Raw genomic sequence first — 26328 nt, forward strand, 5'->3', positions numbered from 1 at the left:
GTTAGAAGAGAGACTGGAGTTTGTGACTCTGGGAGAAAGCTGAGGGAACAACCCTGTGAGCACTCCCCTCCATAGGGCATGAGCTTGGGGAAATACAATAGCTCCATCCTCTGGACTCCCTGTTGCCCCACCCTGAGGAGCTCATACCCTGCCGAGGAGTCAGCTGCCTGGGTCAGGGTGTAGAGGTCTGGGCAGTCTCAGGGGTTGTCACTTACTGAGTTTATGTGGCTTTGGGGCAGAGGATATTCCCTCCACTTTCCTATAAACCTGATAGACACCTCCCTCTCAAGGGAGATCTGCTAGCTCTACTCTCCAGGCTCCTGGCGGCCCCACCTTCCCCACTCCTGCAGAATCTGGGACAGAATGAGTTGCGTGGCTCTAAGATGGGGGCCAGTTCCCCTCCCAACCTCCCATTGAATGGAAGGGAGGGGGAGAAACACAGAGAGAGAAACATTGATGTGAGAGAGACACATCAATTGATTGCCTCTCACACGCATCCAACTGGAACCAGGGATCAAGCTTGCTTACTGGGGATCGAGGCACGTGCTCTTGACTGGAATCAAACCCACAGCCCTTCATTTCATGGGCTGATGCTTTAACCACTGAGAAAACCAGCTAGAGTATGGGCGCCATTTTTACCTTGCATGCCCGAGCAGTGCAGAGCCTCCCTTCACACGGCCAATTCTTGGTCTGTTTGGGCCTGATAAACTCTACTGGCTTCACCCTGACAACTCCCTGAGACCAGCGGGTGGTAGTTACACCTGGAGTGCCCTGGGACATTTGCTGAGTGGCCTCAGACCCAGCACTGACGATGAGTTTGAACCTGTTATCTATCTGGTGAACACCACTTGCCCCTACATAGTGACTCACTGAGAACCTACCTCATGCAACTCTAGTGCCACCAGAGGCTCTTGCAGTAACTGAGCCTGACAGGCAGTCGGTCTGTGGGGACAGGTGGAGGCTGAAATTGGGGTGCCTTGGGACTTTTGCTGACCTGCCCCTGGGCCTGGTGCTGGTTAAAGCTGGCCTTGGTGTGCCTCTTGGTCCTTCCTGCACTCCGAGGCCCAGCAGAGGCATCCACAAACTGTGGATCACTTTGTAGCTTCAAACAGGTTGCCCAGGGCCAGTCGCAGGCAGCATCTAACATTGGCCGGCACCAGAGTCCATCCCAAGAGGCCTCAGAACCAACATACCCAGTGGCCAGCTTCAGACAACATCAGAGCAGGATCCAGTTAAACTTCCCAAGTGGCATATCCAGTGGGAAATCTTGGCAAGGCACCAGACCCTACTGAGGCAAATTCCGTTTCATGTAGTCAGCACCTGCACAACAGCGTGTACACTGAGGTATGGGCCGATCAAACCCCACAGCCAGCCAGCCTGAGGGTTGACCCCACACAGGAATAGGCCAGTACAGATCAAGACTCAATTACAACAGGAGGGCCCACATTAACCCACATAAGGGACATTCCTGGAGCACCCATCTTAGGTGATTAAGGAGACTATGCCACTGGGTCCCACACAACACCTGCTATATAAGGCCATTCTACCAAGACTAGGAGTCAGAGCAGAAACAAACACAAAGAAGCAACACAAATGGGGAGACAAAGAAACATCTCCCAAATGAAGAAATAGGAGAAATCTCTAGAAAAATAGGTAAATGAAATGGAGGCAAGTAATTTACCAGATATAGAGTAAAAACAAATTATAAGGATGTTCAAGGAACTTCAGTGAGAACTTCAACAAAGAGATAGCAAGCATAAAAAAGGACACCAGAAAAAAAAGAAGAATACAGTCTCTGAAAGGAAGAATACACTAGAAGGAATAAAGAGTAGCTTGGATGAAGCAGAGGATTGAACCAGTGATTTGGAAGACACAGTAGAAGAAAACATCCAGAGCAGAAAAAATAAAAAGGAATTTTAAAAATGAGGATAGTGTAAGGGGCCTTCTCCCCCAGCATGTGACCTAACCAGGAATCAAACCGGCAGCCTTTTGGTGCATGGGACAATGCCCCACCAACAGAGCCACACCGGCCAGGGCAGTACTGTTTCTTAATACCAAACCAGATCATAAAGGAGACTTCCTGAAAGCAATTTGAATGGCTATAGGGGTTTAAGTAGCATTTATGATTTTTTTATTTATGAAAATGCTCCCAAAGTTTATTTATGAGCTGAACAGATTGCCAAGGATGTTATTTTATATTTAAAGTCCCTCTGCAAACTGTTGAAGAATAAAGAAATTCCTAAAATAAAGTGCTAGATCTAGATCACTAGTTGATACAGAAGCACTCTCAATCCCAGTTTCTTTTTTTTAAAAAAAATTGATTGATTGATTGATTTTAGAAAGAGAAAAGAAGGGAGAGAGAGAGACATATTGATTTGTTGTTCCATTAATTTATGTATTCATTGATTTATCCATGGATGTACCATGACAGGGGATAGAACCCGCAACTTGGCATATTGGGATGATGCTCTAACCAGCTGAGGGCCCCAGCTTCCTTTTCTTCCTCTATTTCTCTTGGGTACCTTGTCCCCCTGAATAGCTCATGTATCAGCCCCAACTGGAATAACTCAAGTAGACCGAGTTTATTTTGGACTCAGTTACTGCTTTTGATGAGACACTGTGTGGTGGTGTTTTTGGTGGATGGACAATTCACCTTTTATCCTGACCTGCCTTGGTGTCGTTTCTTCCTCTGGCTCGGAGCCCCTCATTTGGGGCAAACTTGAGAGTTTCGTGGTAACTTATCAGTGTGAGAATAGCTCAGTGAACCATTTTCCTCGGTTAGAATATCGCAGTTTGGAAAAATTTTGTTCAGTTTAGTTGACTTTAATGTGCCACAGTCAATAAAATTTAAGATTACACCAGAGAGCAGGCAGGTTTCCTTCCAAAGGCCCCGTCTGCTGCTAAAATGCTCTGCCCATACGGTTTTCGTAGCAATTCAGCCCTTTTCTGGAATCAGTTGGTATATCTTCTCCATATTCTTCATTATTTATTAGTCTTACTTAGCTAATGATTTCAGTGCTGTCTCTCAGGGAATGACTAAAGCTGGGTGAAGCTTATTATTTTAAAGTATACGTTACATGCAGCAGAAGAGAACTGTCATAGAAAATAAAGGGTTGGGCCAGGAGGGTGAAAACACAGTAATTGTGTTCAGGCGTCCCTGGAGATCTTGACTCATATTGAAGAAATAATGCGATTATGATTAGTCATTCTTATTATTCTTAGAAACTAGTAATTATAAAACATTGAACCCGAATAATACAGTTTTAGTCATTATGAGAAACAGCATAAAATATTTAAATGTTAACTGTATAGAACGAGTGTCTGTTTTTCCTGTCATCATCATCACTTATACTTCAAAAGATCATTTACATTTTTGCAGTTTTGTGTGTTCCCATTGTTACAAGCATTTTTCCCCTTAGTGCTGGGTGGCAGAGTCTGTGGTTCAGACCAGGAAAGTAAGGCTCGGCGTGATTGCCCCGCTTCCCTTCCAGCGTCAGGAAGAGCCCACTGTGTGTGGTACAGATTCCCATTGTTTAGTTTCGCCGAACTCCTTCTTAGGATTTCTTACATAACCCTTTTTCTGTATTCTATCCCGCCTTTATTCTCTTCCCATTTTCAACACTGCCTACTTACTTATCGGTTTACATAAAACACGCCTTTTTGTATATGTGCCTGGCCATGCATGTCTTTGTATTATTTACAAATGTCTTGTGTTTTGCCTGGAGGCTTCTGGTAGCTGTGCTCTGAATCCTCCCTTAGAATCCACCGGTGGTGGCCCGTTTGTCCTAAATCTTCTCCACTGGCCAGGCAGAGTCCCTGTTAAATTGGAGGTTTCCAAGGGCAAGCTGTTAATTCCTTGGATGCTGTCAATGTCCAGCTACAGTATGTGAAGGAAAAATTGAGCCTGGAATGGAATTTATATTCCTGTCTAAGTTTAACCAACTTCTTATTCTTACTCGCCTTTTAAAATACCTATTATTTATTTCCTTTCCTCACTTTGTTTCTCCCCAGAGTGACACCCCTATCCTCCCAGAATGTGGTGATTCATCACGGCCAGACCCAGGAATACGTGCTCAAGCCTAAGTACTTTGCAGCCCAGAAGGTGATCTCGGGAGAGCAGTCCACCGAAGGTTCGTTCCCTTTAAGATATGGGCCGGATCAAGTAGCTGCACCTTTTCAGTGTGAGTATTGTCCAGCTAATCATCTCTCTCAGTTATAGTAGCCTCGTCTGAAAACACTTTGGTTTCGATGGCTTGAATGTGTCACAGTAGATAAAATTTTAAAATCACTTAAATAAACCCATATTGGTTCCTAAAACAACCAGACAGCAGCACTGTTTTCTTATTCAGAGGAAAGGCAGTTTTCTTGGCTGTCGGAAAAGAATCTGAAGTGGCCTGTAATTCCGTTCCTGCAAGATGGTCCCATGTCTGAGACACATGTGTTCTAATTTTAGATGCAGTTATATGCCTGCCGTGTTTACATTGATAAAATATGTAGGAAGCTGGCCAGGATGCGTTCCTCGTGAGATGTGTGATATGCCCGCGTTATTCTCTGAGCACACCTACAGTGGGTATTGTCCTGTTTCGGGGTCCGCGTTGTAGTGTATCAAGCAGATGGCGTGGCAGGTTTTCCTCTGGATTTGTAAGGAGCCATTGTATCAGGGGCCAGCGTGGTGAATCTCGCACCACGTGGGGAGCTCAAGGACGAGCCCTGGCTGCGAGGGTGGGGAATGTGATGATTTGCGGTTTAGGTATTACAGAGTGTCTCCTGGCAGCATCTGCAGAAAACGTTCCGGAGTGAGGCGCAGACCATTCAAAGGCCGGGGCTGGACGTGCGCACTCATTCCAGCAGCTTCCTGCTCGGTCTCCCGTTGACGGATGGCCTGCGCCATCCGTTGTGAAAGAGAATGCCAGTCGCGAGGTGGGAAAGGACCGCTTTTCACCACCCAGAGGCCGGAGAATAGCTGAGATAGAATTTGTACTACTGTTTGGCACTTTGGAGGTCTGTGTGGATTTGATTCCCGGAGTCCATCCCACCTCGCCGAAATGGTCACTCATAAAATGATGGATTCTTCCCTCAGAATTGGTCACTGAACAAAAAGAGTATCTAATATAAGGTTTGTATATCCTACTTTGCTTCATGTGAGAAAATTCTGCTCAGTGATCTGAGGCTGGGACCCCAACGTGCACGCCCCCCAGAGCAGTAGTTTGATGAAGTTTATTGGGATGATGAAGAAAGCAAGCCCTGGGGATTTTATTTTAATTAATTAATAATAATAATAATTATTATTATTATTTTAAGTGCGTTTTTATTAATTTCAGAAAATAATAATAATAATTTTAAGTATGTTTTTATTAATTTCAGAAAGAGGAAGGGATATGGAGAGAGAGATAGAAACGTCCATGAGAGAGAAACATCAGTTGGCTGCCTTCTGCACACCCTCTACTGGGGATCAAAGCTTGCAGCCTGGGCATGTGCCCTGACTGGTAATCATATGGGTGAACTCCTGGTACATGGGAGGATGCTCAACCAACTGAGTCACACTGGCCGGCTTTAATATTATTTTTTAATCCTCACTTGAGGACATAGATAGAGGAAGGAGGGGAGACAGAGAGAAAGAGAAAGAAAATCAATGTGAGAGAGAAACATTGATTGGTTTCCCTCCGTACATGCCCTGACCAGGGATTGAACGCACAATCCGGGTATGTGCCCTTACCGGGCATAGAACCGGCACCTTTCGATGCACTGAGCCACTCTGGGCTGAAGCCGTGGGGATTTTAGAGAGGAGGAATGGAGAAATCGTGTAGCTCGTCTCCTTGCCCTTCAGCCAAGAAAACTCCCAAGGCATGTGCAAAACAATAGATGTGTCCATCTTGTTTCTAAAGATCCTTTGACCTAAGTGCTTTGTTAATATCCCCCTTCTGTGTATATGGAGTTTTTCTAATCTTAATTTTTTAAAAAAGAGGCACATCTTATTTCCTTGTGGTCTTATATAGATCACATATTTTTTAGAAGCTCTCCAAAATTAGAATGTTCGGGGGAGAGTTTTTGAAAGCTCATGATCGTGCTGATAAAGGAGAGCGTTTATAGCTACATGAAGGTATGGGGAAAGGTGGTCTGAGAATCACTGGCTAGACTGCGGTTTTCGTTTGTTACTTATGATTTGTTATTGGAAGAAAAATTCCCACTGTGTGTGTATGTATATATTTTAAACTCTCAAAGTTTTGTTCAACTGTCTTCTGAAAGATGAAATTATATTTTAGAAGGATGTGTTTCTTATCTGTGTGGCCCATAAATTTCCCACCCATCCTGTTTCAATGTAGTTTCTCTATAGTTGGGAGCTGGTAAAGTAATTTAGACTAACATGTGATCACAAAGATGGAGTTCTCTGTTCAACCCCTCCCCACCCCTCAAAGTTGGCAGTCGTTCAATAAAAAGGCCCAGGAACTTGCAAATAGCCATATCGGAGGCCAGGAAAGGAAACGGGGCTATTTTTTGCTGAGACCAGAACTCTACTGAGAACTGGAGGGCTAATGGGAAAGTTTTAAAAAGAGGTAGTTTGGCAGGACTATTAGGATACTAAAATAGCAAAATTGAGCCCGGTCGGCGTGGCTCAGTGGTTGAGTGTTGACCTATGAACCAGGCGGTCACGGTTCGATTCCCGGTCAGGGCACATGCCCGGGTTGCGGACTCCATTTCCAGTGGGGGGCATGCAGGAGGCACGATCAGTGATTTTCTGTCATCATTGACGTTTCTATCTCCCGTTCTCTGTGAATAAAAAATAAAATAAACTAGCAAAATTGAGTAAGAACAACAATAGAAAGATTAATACTAGAAAGAAGTTACGAGTGACAGTTAAGATGGAAAAGTATTGTGCCCCCACATCTAACTCCACATCTACCTTTGCATGAGATAAAAAGGAACCCCCAAGGAAACTGTCCAGGTAATGGAAGGGGAGATTGAGAGAAGTCTGAGGAAGTGCAGAAACTTTGTCTTCTTTCTCATCTTCATAGAACAGACCAAATGCAAACAGACTAGCTCCTTTTACTGAAGGATATGAAGGTCCAACAATAGGAGTCGATAATTCTGATTCTTTAGAAAAATGGGAGTATTATGATCCGGTGGGCATGATGAATCTTGGGATGGAACTGAGGGTCTGGGGTGTCCTCACAGTCCACTGTCATTACTGTGAGAAACTCTGGGGACTAGAGAAAACATTTTGATTGGCAAAGAAACAAGCTGTGTTCCCCATTTAAGCGGGATAAAAACCATGGTCTACAGCAGTGATGGCAAACCTTTTGAGCTCGGCGTGTCAGCATTTTGAAAAACCCTAACTTAACTCTGGTGCCATGTCACATATAGACATTTTTTGATATTTGCAACCATAGTAAAACAAAGACTTATATTTTTGATATTTATTTTATATATTTAAATGCCATTTAACAAAGAAAAATCAACCAAAAAAATGAGTTCGCGTGTCATAGGTTCGCCATCACTGGTCTACAGTAATTACCAGTGGGTTGGTATAATATCACCTTGCAAGCAGTAATAACGATGTATTCCTCAGGCTGTAAGCATTGTGTGATGTAATCATCTCATAATAGGAGGAGGCAGCAGCACTCCAAGCCCAAGTGAATAAGGATTTGCTGTTGACACCGTAGGCTAAAGGAAGGAGAATTGGTCTGAAGAAGCAGGAAGAGGATGAGGATGGAGGATGATGGGTTCAGTAAAGCAAAACGTGTTAAATAAAGTGCTAACTTTAACCCTCTGCAGATAAAACAAACTGGATTGGGAGACACAAGCTATCAAGTTGCTGGTGAGATGTTCTCTGTTGTGAGGAGTAAATGGCATTGGAATTTCCCCGAGTTCGGATGACATAACTGACCACCCCTGTCCCACGTGTGCTTTTCCTACTTCGATTCTGTGTGTTCACCAGCCTCTGCGGCACTTCCTGGGTAACGTGGCATCCTGGGTTGGGTGTCCTCTGATTGCTGGATATCTCTAGTGATGATAACCGCACTTTATTTATTCATTGGTCTTAACAGAATTTAATTGGCATGAGTATCATCTAGAGCAGGGGTCCACAGACTTTTTCTTAAAGGACCTGGTAATAAATATTTCAGGCTTCCTGAGCCAAGACACAACTGGAAGATGTTTTATATAGGTACTTATATAACTATTTAAAATGTAACCATTTAAGACTCTAAAATGATTCTTAGCTAGCAGGCTTTAAAAAGCCAGGCAGCTGGCTGGACTTGGCTCAGGGGTTGTCATTTGCCAACTGCTGACCTAGAGATTTACAGTCTCCCAGTCTACTGAAAATATCTAGGTTTTGGACCCGATTGGTGCTTGGAGCATGACAGTTGAGTCATAACCAACTGTTCTTTGTTGTCACAGCAGCCCACCCTCCTCACTCTGAAGAGTCTCAGACATCTCTCCACTTAGTTTGAAGGCAGCCAGAAAAGTGTACCAGTATAGCAGCGTTATTTATAATCATCAAAAAGCAAGAACAATCCAGATGCCCATCAACTGATAATGGGTGAACAAAATGTGGTATATCGTATAATTGGCTATTCGACCATAAAAAGTGCCGACACATGCCACAATGTGAATGAATCTTGGAAACAAAAACTCAGAGAATCTAGACACAAAAGAATCCAGATCCAGAGGCAAATTATATGCCAAGTCATGCAGAAAAGAAGTCCTATGGATGGCCTGGGGTAGAGGGGTCTTCTTTATCCAGTATCTTCCTTGGTGACGTGTAGGAAAGCACTGAGGACATAAGCCAAATGCCGTTGTGCTTGGTTTAGTATTTTTAACACAGAGGAAGAAGAGAGGTTGAAATGACATGATAACATGTGAAAGGCAAATCTTATGAAAACAGCCCATTGAGATTATTAGAATACCACATGCTCAGGAGCAAACCCAAATAACTCACGCGTAAAGAGATTAGTTTGGCACAACCCTCTAGAAAAAGACCTTGAGAGTAATAAGTATCCACATCGAACTATCTGCTGTTGTAGTAAAAATACCGCGGAATGCTTGATAATGTTAAAACCAGAAAATTATATTTCTGGTATAGACTGCGGTGGAAGGACATTTTTATCATGAGGATTGTAAGTACTGGAGAACTTACTGAGGTTGAGTGTAGGGTTACTTATAAAGGAGATCCTTAGGATGAGCAGGAATATCCACATAATGAACATGGTTCCCCAGATAGCTGGGTTGTAGGCGAGGCCAAGTCCTAGAGCAAACAGACTGGGGACTCCCTGATTTAAATCCTCACCTGCTTCGTCTCTTTTTATCTGATCACTTTAATATTTGTAAATATTTAGAAATTTATACTTTTCTAAATGGGATTTCTCATTGCTAATTCCAGTTGTTTTCCTGTCAAGAGGGACTTGGCTTTTAAATAGGTTATCTATATTTTGAAGTCATGGTCCAAAATGTTAGTTCTTTCAATTCAACAAAGCTGGAATTTTAAATTTCAGAAAAAGCAGATGTCCTCTTCTATACACTACCTTCCTAAAGTTATTAAAACAGATATAAGTCAGCCTCTTAAAAGACTATGCCAGTTTGCCTCCTGCTGTGCTGAGATATGATGAGATAAGAAGAGATTGAGGACTGGCATTGCAAACATATGGTATTGTAAAATTACAAAAAGAAGTAGGCACCAGCCCGCTTTTTATTTTTATGTAAAGTGTTAAACGTAATCTTTCTGCCTCATTAAGCAGCCATAGTGGTGCAAGAATCACGTACACAGCCCCCGTTAGGCCACTTCTGACTGCAGGAAACCTGGTTCTGCCCGCACCGGGACCACAGGTGACATCTTAGCCCCGATGTGATGGTCTGTGCTGACCTCTCCCAGTCCTTGCAGTAGGCCTCAGTCAGCTCCACTTCCACCCAGTGACCAGTCCTGGGGCTCCTCCATTTGAAGATAGAACAGCTGGTCTCAGGTCTGAGAAAGAGGCTTGCTGCCCAAGTCCCGGCATCCAGTTCTGGCCTGGCCACAGTCCATGTGGACCCTTTAGGCGCTAGACCCCCCTACCCTCCTTCACATTTTGAATGATGCTGTGGTTGAATGTGCTAGTATCATCAGCCTTCAGGCTGTGTTCACACAAACATCAAGAAGCATAAGACATGAAAGCATTTCAGGGGTTCGTGTAACAAATAGTGTATTTCCCATTGAAAAAAAAGGAAGTCCATGTGTCTGGTGTAAAGATTTTCTATGGTTACAAATTGGTACAGCGAATAGTTACCGGTACAACTGTCTGTCTTCCTGGATGCCCTGTTGAGGGAAGTGAGTGGTTTTGCACAAGGTTAGAGGAGACATCTAAGATGTTTGCGTTGGCAAAACACATCTGAAGGTTAGGAGATACAGGCAGTATTTGCCCTGGACAGTTCTGCTTATGCCTGCCACTTCCAGGGGGCGGGCAGACATCGATTAAAGGCTCTGGGTTCTCAATGCCAGTTACAGAATCTCCACAGGGAAGGTGTCTGTGGTGCATTCAGACCACCCACCATGGGATAGAAGTTGCCGCAGAGTGTGGAAGACTAAATTCATCCTCCGCTTGAGTGACCCTTTGTGAAAGAGGGGAGAAAGCTTAGAGTGGCACCTGGATAAAGGCAAATGAAACTATCATCAGTACAGACGAGAATAAGTGGGACCAGATTCTTTTGCACAGGATGAACTGCAATAGGGAGCTCTTCAGAGAGGAAACGGTTTGAAAACAGTGATGAAGAAGAATCTGGTTCTAAGAACCACCTCGCCTCATTGGGATGTTGAAAGTTGGGCTCTGAGTGATAGGACAGATCATGTGAAGAAAGAAAAAGTGTGCTGGCAACTCCAGTCCTGTGAGTTGCCCTCTCTGATAATTTATTAAAAACACACACAAATTTTTAGTGATTTCAGAAAGGAAGGGAGAGGGAGAGAGATAGAAACATCAACAATGAGAGATAATCATTGATTGACTGCCTCCTGCATGCCACCTACTGGGGATCGAGCCCAAAACCCAGGCATGTGCCCTGACCAGGAATCTAACCATGACCTCCTGGTTCATAGGTCGATGCTCAGCCACTGAGCCATGCCGGCCGGGCTCTGATCATTTCTGATTGGTTGGGAGCCCTGTTAGGGCAAAGCTTTGCAGATGGACAAAGTGGAGGAGAGTGTTCCATAGACACGCCTTCTGAAAGCCCTCCCTGCATGCACACTACCTTTAGCATCTGGTGTGTGAACGAATGTGTCTTTGGGATTGGCCCCAGCTGACCCGCGTACTAAGTGGCAGTGGAAGTTGTACCAGCCAGCAACAATCTTACAAGAAGCTGATGACAACTAACAAGGAAGTGACTTAGCATCTAAGAGGAGTATCAACTGTGAAAACACACCACCTTAGAGAAGGAGTGATGGTAAAGCTCCGTGCTTTTGCCTTTGCCAAAGCAACAAGTTCCTAAAGCTGCTGGGTCACCCACACACCGTTGTGTGGGAATCAGGAACCTTGAGCTGGTTTCCCAGCTTCTTGGCAGTGTGGATGTTAGCAGGAAAGATAGCTAACAGAAAATCACCCAGGCTTCAGTAAGCCTGGCTAAGTCGCTGTTGGTTTACACACATCTAGACAGCAAAGTCATAGGATACTGTGTACAAACTAACAATTAAGAAAGCATTCGGGAAGCTGGGCCAGTGTGGTTCAGTGGTTGACCTATGAACCAGGAGGTCACAGTTCAATTCCCGGTCGGGGCACATGCCCGGGTTTTGGGCTTGATCTCCAGTAGGGGGCATGCAAGAGGCAGCTGATCAATGATTTTCTCTCATCATTGATGTTTTTCTCTCTCCCTCTCCCTTCCTCTCTGAAATCAATAAAAATATATTTAAAAAATAAAAGAAAGCATTCAGGAAAGGTTAACATCAGGGTTTTGCTGAAGTGATGTCTTCAGGAATCCCGATTCCATTGAAGGACAGGGCATTACCTATTGCAGAGAAAGTTCCATGTGTGGTCTTCTCATGGCCACTGTGCCTCAGTTGGGAGGCGAAGGTGGGTGGTATGTTTTATCCAGGAGCTGTTTGATACAGTCTGGGAAGGTATGTGAACATGCACGCTCTCCCTGCCTCCCGACTGCTCACACACAGTTTAAGATAGCTGGGGACGGTGGACATGGATTGATTATAAACACTTCCAGGAAGCTTATCCAGCAATATGGAAAGAACCGTGGAGGAAAACCTAGAGTGAAGGATGATGTAATCTAAATTCCCCAATGGGCAACCTTTCGTGCAAGAGAAAGAGGCTTTAATCCCAAGGGCCCATGATTTCATAATAAATAAACCAATCTGAGGATGTTTCTGGGGGTTGAGGCTGAGTTCAAGATATTGAGAAATAAACACCGTATGGCTCCAGAATATTCTGTGATCAAAATGTGCTATTTTTAGGGAAAAAATAACACACATGAATTTACAGGTTGCCTGGTGGGGTGGGGTACTACAGAGCAACATTTTGGGAAGAGAAAATCTGCATTTGAAAAAGAAGAGAGATGGTGCTTACTCAGCCTAATTTTTTTTTGCCAGGAAATGAGGGCTTTACTTGATTTTACTTCTGAGTGCGAAAATAGTTTCTAGGGAATTAATCTCTATTGGAGTTGAAATGATAGTTTTGATTCAAAATAAACAAGATTTAACAAAACACTGCTCATGAGACGCTCCGAAGAGAAAGTAGAATGCTATGTCTTCTCGTGTGTCAGTCTCCTTTCTGAAGTGTCCTCTTAGCATTGAAAATGACTGCCTTGTGGTGAGTTTGTCTCTCCCCCTCTTTGCGGTAAAGACCTCAGTACCTTTCTTATATTTTTATATAACATTTCTTTAAAAAGAATGTTTGGTCCTGGCCGGTGTGACTCAGTTGGTAGGAGCATCATCCTGTACACCGAGAGGTTCTGGGTTCAATTCCCAGTAAGGGCACTACCTGGGTTGTGTTTGAGTTTGATCCCTGGCCCTGGTCAGGAGGCGTGCTGGAGGCAACCAGTTGATGTTTCTCTCTCTCTCTCTCTCTCTCTCTCTCTCTCTCTCTCTTTCAAAATCAATGAAAATGTGCTTGGGTGAGGATTGAAAGATAAAAGACTATTTGTTGTAATTGTCTGTGATGTTAATTCTGCGTATTTTTCAATATTTACCTCGTATTAGCCCCTCGTGAAACTGAAATGTAATTAAACTGAAACCCAGCTGCCCCCATTCTCCTTTGTCCCCACATGAAGGGAGCAGACATTCATACATGGGAGGAAAACCTTTCTCCTAAGAGGTGCTTGCAGTAGCATTATATTTGAGTAATTCTCTGACAGGCAAACATTAAACCTTGAGAGAGATACATGTTTGTATGGCTGATGTCTGTATATGTATATATACACACATATGCATTCGCTCATATATAACTATGAGTATTATTTGAACAGTCACTGTTGGGAACTTCTTTTTTTAACCACATATCAAGTATCCATGAGAAAAATACTTGTAGTTCTAACTGCATTTCATGAGTTTGTATTTCCAAGGATCCAGCTTTTTTTTTTTTAACTAAATGAAAACATTTTAATAGGCAGCGGTTGCTTTTGTGAAAAACCGCATCGTTATTTGAAAATCCCTGTCTCCTAGAAACAGATTTAGAAAGCTTTGGTGAGAGGAAGAAAAGCATCCGTGGAGCAGGTGAGAGGGTGGAGACTCCCATTCCCTGGGTTGCTGGCCTCTGGGCTTCTTGTGTGGGATTGATGTCTGGAACCACACGCCCTGGCAGCTGTTGTTTTCATGAAGGCCACTTAATGGCTGCAGGTGCATCTGGTGATGGCACCGCCTGCCTCCGATCCAGCAGAAACCAGAGCTCTTGCTCCCACACATTCAGAACTTACTTATGCATAAGTTTCTTCCCTCCTCCCTCTTGCCATGGCCTCCTTGTGGGTGTAGTGGACTTTCCCACCCCATTGACTTTGACCTTGGCCATGTGACTTGCTTTGACCACTAGAGTGTGGGTGGAGTGACAGTGTACCAGCTCTGAGCTTTATTTTATTTTTTTTTAAATTTATTTATTGATTAAGGTATTACATATGTGTCCTTATCCCCCCCATTGCCTCTCCACCCCCCCGACTCATGCCCTCACCCTCCTGTTTTCTGTGTCCATTGGTTAGGCTTATATGTATGCATACAAGTCCTTTGCCAGCTCTGAGCTTTAAAGGGCCTTGTGTGGTGACCTTCTTCCTTCTACCACGAAAAAGGCCTGGATCCAGGCTGCTGCCATGCTAACTCCTTTGACACCTGCAGCTTTTCTTAGATTGTCTTATCAGCCAGGGAAAAAATTTACTTTTTAAAACAATCTGGACAAGTCAGTTGTTAGTTTCAGTCGAGTAGATGATACTGTTTTAATCAGACAGGATACATACAGGTAAAAAAAAAATGCTATTCTTGCCACAGTGGACCTCAAAAAGAGGGGCGGGGGTGTAGATACTTGACTCAATAAAAACCTACCTGAGCTTGTCAGCTGCCTCTAAGGAGACCTGGTAGGAGAGCAATGCCACCAGAGATGGTATTGATGAAATTAGATTCATCAGAGACTCTCAAGGAATTTGTAAATTAGAGTTGAACATTAAGCAGCTAAAACAGAAGTGGAAAACCAAGTAAAACCGGCCAGAGAGAAGCTTTGTATCATGCTAATGCTGGGTACAAGAATGAAGTTTGTCAGCATTTTCTGAAAAGGGCTGGGGATAGGGCACCATACAATGTGTTGCTAAAAGTACTCTGGATTCTTAGTGCCTCCCCAGTTAATTGAAATATATCCTTCATGAGGCCTGGCTCAGATGGCTGGCTGTTCCTGGGTTTTCTGGAGACTTTTATCTCCCTTAATGCTGCACACAGCTTTACTACACCATCCCATCCCTGGAGGCAATGTGCATCCCTCACAGTGTGTTGTAGCCTAAGACTCCAGCTAACACATGTTCTGTTTGTGCCCTTCCCTCTGACAGCTGCGCGTCCTGATAGCTCAGAGCACCAAAGATTGCCTTTTAGAGGGAAAACCCAGCTGCTTTAGTTCGTTTCTACACTCCCCTTTTAGCTCTTCCCCCTGTCCACACCCCCTCACTTCTAAGAAAGCTTGGGGGGGGGTTGGCAGATGGACAGAGGGTGGGTGGGTCAGTTCCATCAGTTCCTAAGATCTCTGAACACTTAGAGAGTCGTTCTGCCTGAACTGGGGCTCAGTAGGGCCTCATGTGCTATTTATTTATGGTTGCGTACCAATTTGGATTTTTAATAGAGCATTCTTAGGTCTCAGGGGTTCTTGCTCACATGGAATGTCCAATTTCAGTTCAGTAGCGTGCTTTTCTCCTTCATCCCAGCCTCCCAAGTACTTTGTGTCATAGTTTTCATAGTAATGCTCATTGAAAGTGTAGGAAAGGCACTGGGGTAGTGAGAAAAGGACAGTGGCTTGTATCAAAATCCCAGCTCTACCATTTCCTAACAAAATGACCTTGGTCAAGTTTCTGATGAAAGCCTCTGTAGTGTCCCTGTCTGTGAAGTGGGCATGAGTGTAAGGTACGTGGTTGTGGTGTGTATTTTGAACTCTGGTTTAGCAGGCACTCAGTACACATTTCATGAGTCCATACAGCATGCAGGCAGTGCTCTGTGCATTTAGAAAGATCCGTAAGTTCTGCTTCTATGTTTTCTAGAATCTAGGCCAAAAAGAAAAGCAGAGAAGAGGAGTGTGTATGTGTTTATGTTAGTTTATCTACTGCTGTGTAACAAATTACTCCAAACCTTAGTGTCTTAAAACAACAAGTGTCTGACAGTTTCTGTGGTTCAGGAATTCAGAAGTACCTTAGGTGATTGCTTCTGGTTCGGTTCTTTTCTGGCTCAGTTGCCATCAGGGTAGCAGCAGGGGCTGCCGTCATCTGAAGGTTTGACTGGGGCTGGGCGATCTGCTTTCAAGATGGCTCACTCACATGGTCATTGGTAGGAGATTTCCGGTTTAATTGCCATATCGGCCTCTTCACAGGCTTTCACAGCATGGGTGCTATCCTTCCCCAAAGTGAGTGATTCAAGAGAGAGAGAGAGAGAAAGAGAGAGAGAGAGAGATAGAGAACAAGACCGAAGCTGCAGGGCCTTTTAGGATCTGCTCTCTGAAGTCACAAACCATCACTTCTGCTTCAATCTATTCCTGTAGACAAGAGTCACTAAGACCAGCCCATGTTCAAAGGCAGGCAAGTACACATCACCTCCTGAAGAAAGAAGTATTAAAAAAATTGTGGATGAACTTTAAAACCATCAGTATCCAACTGAAGAGGCACTATTTTGATGAGAGTCGAAAGCAAAAGAGGAAGTTGAAAATGAGTAACCTAAAAAGAATGAAATGACAGCTGGAAGATTGACAATGCGTAATTGCACATCAGTGATTTATTTCGTATTGGCCAACTACTCATTTTTAATTTTATTTATCACATGATATTGGAGCACAGCTAGGTATAATAGGATGATTTTGAAAAAGGGATTTTTTAGACTGAAATCTTTCCTAACGATGAGATCTATTGAATCAGGCAGTAATCCTTTGGGGAGAGACGTTAGGGCCATTTGATGGAGTCATTTAAAAACTGAGCCAGAGAGACGTGTGTGCTGGGAGGGAAAAAGACAGACAGAATCTGTATTCTGCAAGCTTGGATGTCCCCGATTCTATAATTCTAAATTACTTCACAGATTTCAAAATGCCAGTTTTCTTCCATATAATTAATTGCTTCACCAGATCAAATTGGAGAGTTGTTTTGGAAGTTGCGAAATGTTCACATCTTCAACTTCCTTAGGGCTTCTTAAAATAAAATGCATTCAAATGATATTTTGGTTTGCTCTGGATTTTGATTGCTTATGAGAAAGAACTGGACTCCCTGAGAGGCACATCGAGGTGTCTACTTCTGACCTGCGGCCGCAGTGACTCAGAATGCTGGTCCAGGCAGCAGGTTTCACTTCCCTCTCTGCCCTGTCTCTTGACTTTTTTCGCCCTTCAAGCAGAATTTAAATTTTGTAAGCTGTAAAAGGTCATGTTCTTCCTTATGTCTGCCTTTAGTGTAAGAGAGAAACTCCCAGGTTCCCTTGTGAAGATAATGGAACCCTTGGCAGCATTCACCTTTGTTAAAGTTTTGTGCCTTACAGGTATTGGCTGTTTGAGGAAGAGTCACTTCTCTGCTTTTCCCTCAGACAATGGAATTGCCCTGGCTTCCGAGCCTGAGCTCCTACTACCTCGGGTCACTTACCTTCATTTCCTCCCCCTCATTCTTTCCTGTGTCCCTCACCTCTCACCACATGTTCTTTCCCCTTGTCAAAGAAGGAGACTCACCAGGTGACATGTATGTTATGAATAGAAAAGGAGGATAAAAATGTGAACTGTTTTCCTTGGTTTGAGTGAAGCCAAGGGAAGGTTGGAGAAGTAGACGTACCAGTATGTTCATAAATAGAAGTACGTGCAGAACCAGGCAAAGATGTGGGGCAGGGGAGGTTGTCATGTTTGGGCATGCCTGTGTGCTGAAAATCATGGAGGGAAGGGGGAGTTCAGTTGGGTCAAAAGGATGGAAGGTGGAGAGAAAAGGAGGAAAGGTTTCCTAGGAGTAGAAGCTGTATGTGAAGGAAGTAGGTGCGTGAGTGAGGACTGTTGGCCCGTCCTGCCTGGCGAATGCCCTGGCTTTCCATGGGGGATGCTGTAGGCCAGTGATGGCGAACCTTTTGAGCTCGGCGTGTCAGCATTTTGAAAAACCCTAACTTAACTCTGGTGCCGTGTCACATATAGAAATTGTTTGATATTTGCAACCATAGTAAAACAAAGATTTCTATTTTTGAAATTTATTTTATATATTTAAATGCCATTTAACAAAGAAAAATCAACCAAAAAAATGAGTTCGCGTGTCACCTCTGTCACGCGTGTCATAGGTTCGCCATCACTGCTGTAGGAGGTGAGGCTCGATTGGGTCTAGATGGAGAAGGATCCTAACTTTTTTTTGAAGGAGGTTGATTTTGCGAGAAATATTTGTCAGAGAAATTATATAGGCTCTATGGAATCCTAATTCTTAAGTGGCACTAAGGAAGTTGAAGATGTGGACATTTCCCAACTTCCAAAACAACTCTCCAATTTGATCTGGTGAAGCAATTAATTATATGGAAGAAAACTGGCATTTCGAAATCTGTGAAGTAATTTAGAATTACAGAATCGGGGATATCCAAGCTTGCAGAATAGAGATTCTGCAAGCTGGGACCCCCATGAGAAATGGCCCCCACTTCGTCAAGCTTGTGACTAAGTCATGAAATTTGTTCCTTGGTAAACACTTTGCTCAATAGATATCTATCCTTTTAGTCAGACTTGCTTCTCCACATACAAATAAACAGAAGTTATTTATGGAAATGCTGAGTGATAGACCGATAACAAATGCCTCCATCACTTCTCTTTGGGAAAACAACAAATGTGGGGATAAATAAATCCTAATTCAGTTCCAAATGAAGGGACAGAAAATGTGAGTCATGTGAAGCACATCTAATGCACTTTCTCTGTAAGGAGCCCATGCAAACTAGCCAGGTTGAATGAGTATTAGCGACGGAAGACAGGTGTGTGTTTACTGCTCTGTAACTTGTTCTGTTCACTCAGGGACAACAGTGATGTCCGCCCCTCGTGGATTGTACTTAAGCCTCTCCCCCCCATGGCCACGGTGTAGCATCAAAAGCCGTGCTGCTGCAAGAAATGGTGTAAGTTCTTAAGGGAGGTAGAGATTTTCACATGAAAAAGTGCATCTTTTAAATAGTATTGCTCCCTTGCAGAGGCACAAACAAAGAGTAACATCTTGAATGTTGAGGGCTAAACAATAAAACAAAACATCCCTTAGCAAACTCATTTAACCCTCTCCAAGTGTGGTTCCCATGATTGTTAGCATTCTAGATCAAGGCAGAAGATTGCATTGTCAAGTCAGAACTGAGAAAACAGGTGCAGTGAGCTCCCTCTCCCTCCCTGACTTTCTTCTTGGCTACCTTTTAAGTTATGAACTGATTTAAGTCCCTATCGTCCCAGGAATGTGTTTCTTCAACTCTTTTTAAAAAAAGGTTTTTATTGACGTTAGAGAGGAAGGGAGAAGAAGAGAGAGATAGAAACATCAGTAAAAGGGAAACATGGGTGGGCTACCTCCTGCACGCCCCCTACTGGGGATTGAGCCCGAAACCCAGCATGTGTCCTGACTGATAATTGAACCAGCAACCTCTCAAGGTGCATGGGACACCGCTCAACCAACTGAGCCACACCGGCTTCGCTCTTCAACTCTTTATCACAACACTTCAAACGCCATGGTTCATTCAGGATGGGAGGGCAACAGTAGGTTCTCTGGGTTTCAGAATTAGGAGCAGAGGAGAGAGTTCCAGATATGTTGTTCCAGACAGGGAAGGTTTTAAAGTCACGTGGGAGACATCACTGTGGGACAGCCTGGTACACAGAGTTGCAGCCCCCCCCCCCCCCCCCGCCCCAGAACTGTCCCTGTTGCTGCCTCTACTTGTGGTGCCTTCAGCAAGGCTGTCACCTCTTTCCTCGGACTGCAGTCCACAGCTTGTTCCTGGCTGTTCCTCGTCCACAAACTGAAGTAGGCCTAAACAGTTGAACCCCGTCAGCGTCTAGGATGTTAAAGGAAAATATCTTAGAAAAGAGGTCAGAAAACGAAAATGCCCTAAAGCCATTGGTTTGTTTTTCTAGTTCTTCACTTTTATTACCAACTGTATTTTCTTTCTCCAAACACTGGGTCAGATTCTGCTGGGTAAGTAAACTACGATTAGTCTTTTGACTGTAAAATATATTATACCTTCAAAGATGTTTGGTTTTGTTCCCGGGATAAAAATAGGACCTTTAAAAAATATTTTTAGAGAAGAGAACTTACAATGATTGGTATTTAAAGAGGGAAAACTCCAAGGAAAAAAGGAAAGATAAAAATCCCATAGTCACAAGGTGAGCTTTTTAAAGTCCTGCTGGGGCAGCATGGGTGTCTGGATGCAGGGCAAGACTGAAGGTAAGAAAATGTGATTCTAGGTGAAAATCTTAGTTCTAAAATCCCAAGTCAAGGCAAAACAAAGATTAAATGAGAAATAGGAGATTAGACCAAACTCCTGAAGTAAGTGGAAATTTGGGATGAAATCTACTGTCTCTATTGCTGGATCCGTGCTAGTCCTTCAGCCAATCTCCCCAAGCTGAGAATCAGAGTGTATTTCTCTTCCTTGCTGGTTTTTATGGCCTGGTGACAATTTATATCAGATCCCAGAGTCTGGGTGATAGTGTTTTTAATTTCTTAGTTGCTTTTTGCCTAACAAAGGGAGTTGATACTTAGTAAATCACAAATATGTTTATTATAAACTCAACTGTTGACACATCATAAATTTTATTTATAGAATTAAAGGAAATTTCCATCATTTGTCAGTTTGATTTTTTGCATAATATATTGTGAAATTCTGGGAGCAAATAATTGTCTATTTTGCTATTGAAAAGTGTTTGAGAAATTTCTGTTTCCTGTTATTTACTCAGTTATGCTTTCATTGGCATGTTTAATTGAAAATTTTTACTTTTTTATATCATTGGCCATTTGGGGGTAACATTTTAATGATTTGGGGAAAAATGTGTTTTGTAATAATTGCAGAGTTTCCTGATTAACAACAACTGTGCTTTCCCTTGACCTGAAACTTCTATGGTAGAAACATTTATCTCTGACAAATATAGCATGTAACAGGAGTATTTGGAGGCTAAAGGTGTATAGGAGTGTTCTTTGGTGTTTTTTTTTAACACTGCTAACAATTACCCTATAGATAAATACTGTTATTTAGCTTCCTGTCAGTGAAGTTTGTTCATTCATTCAATTATTTCTTGAGCACTTACTTATGATACATGTTGGGTATATAGTAGTGACCAGGACACTCCTGGAGTTTGTATTCTGGTGACAATAATCAAACACCACATATATAAAGTATTTACTAAAGTATATACTAAACTAGAGGCCCGGTGCACGACATTTGTGTACTGGGGGGGGGGGGAAGGGTCCCTCAGCCTGGCCTGTGCCCTCGCGCCGGCAGTCAGACATCCCCCAAGGGGTCCTTAGTGCTGCTGCGGAGGTGGGAGAGGCTCCCGCCACTGCCGCTGTGCTCACCAGCCATGAGCCTGGCCTCTGGCTGAGTGGTGCTCCCAGCACTGGCCACAAGGGGGCAGCTCCTGCATTGAGTGTCTGCCCCTTGGTGGTTAGTGCGCATCATAGCGACCAGTCATTCTGCCATTTGGTCGATTTGCATATTAGCCTTTTATTATATAGGATAGGAAATGTAAAGCAGGGTTTGAGGGATAGAAGTGTGGGAGTGTTGCAGTTTCATGCCAGGTAGTTAGGAAAGGCCTCTTGATAAGGTGACATTCTGGAGAAGTCTTTAAGGAGTTGATGGAAGAAGCTGTGTATACGTGGGGAAGAGTATTCTAGGCAGACGGGACAGCAAGGGCAAAGGCCCGAGACAGGGGTGTGCCCAATATTTGAAGAATAGCAAGGAAGCCAGAGTGAGAGGGCTGGAGAGAGGTGTAGCAGATGAGGTCAGGGAGGTCACAGTTGTGGAGGGCCTCCTAGGTCATTGGCTTGTATTCTGATTTAGAGCAGGAACCACTGAAGGGAGGAGTGTCATGATCTAACTGACCTACATTTAAAAAGGATGCACTGAGTGCTGAGTGGAGAATAAACTATAGGAGGGGAAAGGTAGAAGCAGGAAGTCCAGGTAGGAGACCATCGAAATAATCTAGACAAAGGATGATGGTGGATTCCACCAGTGTTGTCATGGAGGTGCTGAGAAATTGTCAACTTCTGGAAATAGAGCTAAATAGGATTTGCTGCTGTGTTGAGTCTTCGGTGACAAAAGGTCAAGAATTGACTTGCCATTTTCTGAGATGGAAAACTTGCCAAAGAACAGGTGTGGAGTTGGGTACATGAGACATTAGACATCTACTCAGCAAAGTTCCATAAGCAGTTGACTAGTTGGGTTCTTGGACACAAACAGGCACCCACACCTTCAGTATGTACTCACGTGCACACATGCATACACACAAGGGAGAGGTGGTCCAGGCTATACTTAAACATTTTCTGTACAGAAGTCTGTAGATGGTATTGCCAAATCCATAAAGACTGAGCTCTGGGGCCCTCCCTGGGTAATATCATGAGGAGCAGTGGTCCTCGAGGTAGGAGCAAAGTGAAGAAAGAGTATTCTATGAAGCAGTGTTCTACTGTCAGAGAGGCTGAAAGTTTGAGTAAGAAAGAACCAGAGAATTTGTCATTGGCTTTGGCAATACGAAGATCACTTCAGATGGGTGGCTTTGGTGAAGTGTTGACAGGGAAAACTTGATTGCAGCAGGTTCAGGTGAGAATGGAGGGGAGGTAGTAGAGAGAGCCAGTAGAGCAGCTCTTTTGAGGAGCTTTTCTGTAAAGGGAACAGAAATAGAGCATTATCAGCAATGGAGTGGAATGGGGACAATGGGAGGTGGGGTATTCTTGAAAAGTGGGAACCAGGGCATTCCAGCAGGTAATTTCTATTTTCTATAAATTTTCTATAATTTCTATTTTCTCTGAAACAATAAGCAAGGCCATGCGTGACTGTGCGTGACTGGGTAGTGTCTGCATTTCTGCCCAAGTGGGTATTTTTGGGACTGTATTTACATTTTCAAACATGGTATTCATTTAACCCCTGCTTTTAATGAGCAGTAAGCAATTCTTTCAGAAACTTGGAATGGGTCCAAAAATTTATTCTTGTTTGAAATGATTTAACAGGCTCTCCTTGTTGGCCCCTCTATAGGTCTGTCTCCTTACAGTATAAAAATGGAAGGAAATCACGTGTGTATGGGAAAGAGAGAGATGAATATCTGACATACAGTTGCCTTTAGTGAGTATTAAGGGAGAATTGAGAGGAGGAGGAAGCTCAGATGTTTTCATTTATATCGCCAATGTAGCAACTGTTTATCTGTGTCCCTCTTTGTTTAGTTACTTCTCCTTGGAAAAACTCAAGAGATGGTGTTGGATTGTAACTCTAGATGCTTATCTGAAGAAGAGCCCACATCAGAACGAGACATCCCCTCTGAGTTCCCTCTTGGAGGGTTTCCCGGGACTAGGGCAATCTGATGAAGTCACAGACTTGATATAAATTTCTCTTTACGTAGCACCTTTCTCGAGGAACACAGAGTATTCTGTGGGCATTATTTTACCAGTCCAGGAGGAGTTACGTAAGCCTGGAGAGCCGAACAATCAAGCCCTGTTATTCTAAGCATTATTTAATACGTTGATGATTTGTCCTTCAAAGAATTCTTGGCCTCCGGGCAAGCAGCGGACTGCAAGTGGGAGAATTAGCTATTAGCCTTGTTTCTGTCACTGCATCAGCTCCGAGGTCTCCGGGGACTGGCTTCGGTCATGGGCCGGGTGGTGGCTTGTCCCCACAGCGAGGCTGCGTCTGCCTTCCCGGGACATCGCCTATGCTGGTGGTCCCCGCCGTGTGCGTTGGATGCGTGTCATGTGCTGTGGGTCGCAGCATTCTGGCTGAATGCAGGGGAGATGGTATTCGTTCCCGACATCTGATGTGAGTCTTGAACTTGTTCTGTTTATTTCTTTGGCTGCCGTGGCTTTTGGTCACATCCTAGTCTAACGACTGAAAGAGGGCAGCTGTGCTCTTTTCTAGCCTGAAGTCCATTTGTCGGGAACAAGACTTGCATTTTTGAATTCTTCCCCGTCATTAATGATTGGGAAGCAGCAATGAAAGCTTTTTTTTTTTTTTTTTTATATGGAAAGGGTATCGGCTTCCCTCCCATCCCCGTCGCCATTCACTCGGAATATCTGTGGTTTGCCTTCCCCCGGGTGCCAGCGCCTCTTCTCGGAGGTATAAGCTCACACAGGGCCTGGCAGAAGCTGCAGACAGGATGTTGACTCTCGAGTGTCTTGACGGACTGACTGACTAGGAGGCCCCGTGGAGGTGCTCCGTGGCTCCAGGCAATCTGTGTTCCTAGCCAGGCCTCTAAACCCACGGTCTGAAAGTGCTTGCTTCACGTTTCTGGGGCCGGTGGACCGACGGGGATCTGAAAATTACTTTTTTTTTTTTTTTTTTTTTTGGTCGGAGGGACCGAGCACGTGAAAGCTGTGCCAACAATCCCCCTGTTAACTCCTGACTGGCCTGCCTCTTGCTTCTCAGGTGTGCGATCCTTAGTCAGCCCATAGGTGCCACTTGGGGATGGTCTTCTGCCACCAGTGTGACCGTGGGCTTCAGAGCTGTATACCAGAATGACCCCCACATCTGTGAGGCCCCTCTTCTGTGTGGGGTTGTCCAGTCATCCTTTGGATACTTCATTTATTTCATGTTTATTTGGAACGTGCTCCATGCAAGGCCCCAGGGGTCCTCAAGTTTTCACTTAGTCAAGGCATTTGAGGAAGAGGCCTCTTAGGGACCAAGTGGCCTCCGTAGGAAAGGCCACTGTCACTCAATTCTCACAGAACTCTTGAGAGGTGAGGCACGTTGTCTTCAGCTTGTCACATGTGAGGCATCTGAAACTCTGAGCTGTGTTAACTTAGTTTTGAGAGTTCCCCAAATAAAGTATTTTAAAGGCACCTAAAAACAACAACAAACCACCCACAAAAATAATTCAAACTCTCTTTACCCGATACCCTAGATATGTGTGGAAATGATTTGAAAGGAGTGTGGATAGGAAAGTGTATTTCCTAATCCATTTAATTTTTATGGAGATCCTCTTAAAGCTGTGAAGGACAATTGAGTGTCAAACAGTTGTGTTTCAACGCTGATTTTGAGGTTGACTAAAGTTATTTGTAATGAATAAATAAATGCTTGAAGACACAGGAGCACCCGCTGAGAATACAAGTGTCTGTTTTAGAATTAGATTCTTTTATACCAGAATTCTTGTAAAACACAAGGGGAAATATGACATAAAACGTGTCTTCTGCTTCCAAGAAGATGTGAACATTGTAAAACTTCAGAATTAAGTCATATGAAACTGTCTCTGCCTTTTTGAAAATCCAGATGATTCTAAGCCAATTTTTTTTTTTGGCAAAGAAATAGAATCAGTTTTTAAAAACAATAGGCTCAGAGAATCTCAAGTGCCTGTTAGGGACTACTGGAGCTGGGAGGTGAATTGGGAATGACGACCAAGCGCCTGCTTTTGTTGGATGTCTTCGGTTGCCGGAGGGAGCATAATTTAGGTGCCGATGCGAGCATCTGCAGGGCAGGTGCCACGAGTTAATGCCAGAGAAGACAAAATAGTTGGCACACCACTTCTCATTTCGTTATTGAACCCAGAGCCAGAAAAAATATGTTTATATTCTTTTGAAGTGGGACTATGTTGTCTCTTTTTATCCTTGGGCTTCACACACACAAACTATTCTCAAGATATTTGTTAAGCATCGTTTAACAGCTTAGAGTGTAGGCTGATTTCTTTTTTTTGTGTGCTACTGTAAAAAAATAAAACTGATCGTCAGATCTGAATTCTGTTGTCGTTTGTAAAATCTCTGAGAGACAGTCGTAGAAAAGTTTGAATGTCATCTAAGCATTTAAAGCAGTGGTTGGCAAACTGTTTCTTTCAATAAAGTTTTATTGGAACGCAGCTGCCCCCACTCATTTACATATTGTTTCTGAGAGGCTGCTTTCCTGTGACCACGGCAGCATTGAATAGTTGCAATAGAGTCGTTTAGGCCTGGAACCCTAACATAGTTACTATTTGGCCTTTGAGAGGAAGGTTTCTGCATACCATGTTGTAAGGTGTTGGAAGACCTGCTCGGCCACAGGGGTCTCTCCCCACCTCAGATTGTGGGTCCTGACCTCCTGTGTTTGTTAGAAGCATCGGTGCATGCAGAAGAAATGGCCTCGGAAAAAGCATCTGAAGAGAACGGGTGGTATCTCTCCTCCGGAGGAATTATTTTCTATTGTAAAGTGAAGACCCACCCGGGCTGGTGTCTTCACGTCCCTCTAACTGCAGCCTTCTTTGTTTACGCAGCAGTTATCTTTGAGAACTTGAAGGCCTACCGTGTGGAGGAGACATTACTGTGAGCCCAGGGCAGCTGAATTAGGCCTCGTGGGTGCAGCTGACTGTGAGGGTACGCTTCAGCTCCACAAGGAAGAGCGCTTGCTAGGAACTGCCCATAACTGCATGGGCCAACCTAGTGGAGAGTGAGCTCCCTGTCAGTAGACTTGTGTCCATCAAGGTGTCCGAGGACCTTGGAGGCCCCATTCCAGCCTTGAAATTCTAATGGCTTATTTGGTTACAGTTCTTTGTTTCCAAACTCAGATGTTGATGACAGTTTCTT

The 26328-nt window shown here is 43.8% G+C and overlaps 1 protein-coding gene across 7 annotated transcripts in view; it reads left to right on the forward strand.

Annotated features, from left to right (window-relative positions):
- The window catches only part of LTBP1 (latent transforming growth factor beta binding protein 1), a 344698-nt gene that overhangs the window by 107680 nt on the left and 210690 nt on the right, over window positions 1-26328 (forward strand). For all 7 annotated transcript variants that reach the window (XM_070428970.1, XM_070428975.1, XM_070428973.1 and 4 more), the window contains one exon: window positions 4012-4181. In XM_070428970.1, coding sequence (XP_070285071.1) covers window positions 4012-4181 — 170 coding nt within the window. The remainder of the gene's footprint in view (window positions 1-4011; window positions 4182-26328) is intronic.

The sequence above is a fragment of the Myotis yumanensis genome, unplaced genomic scaffold (genome assembly GCF_028538775.1).
Source record: "Myotis yumanensis isolate MYYU_CA2020_CCGP unplaced genomic scaffold, mMyoYum1.0.hap1 SCAF_11, whole genome shotgun sequence".
NCBI classification, from domain to species: Eukaryota; Metazoa; Chordata; class Mammalia; order Chiroptera; family Vespertilionidae; genus Myotis; species Myotis yumanensis.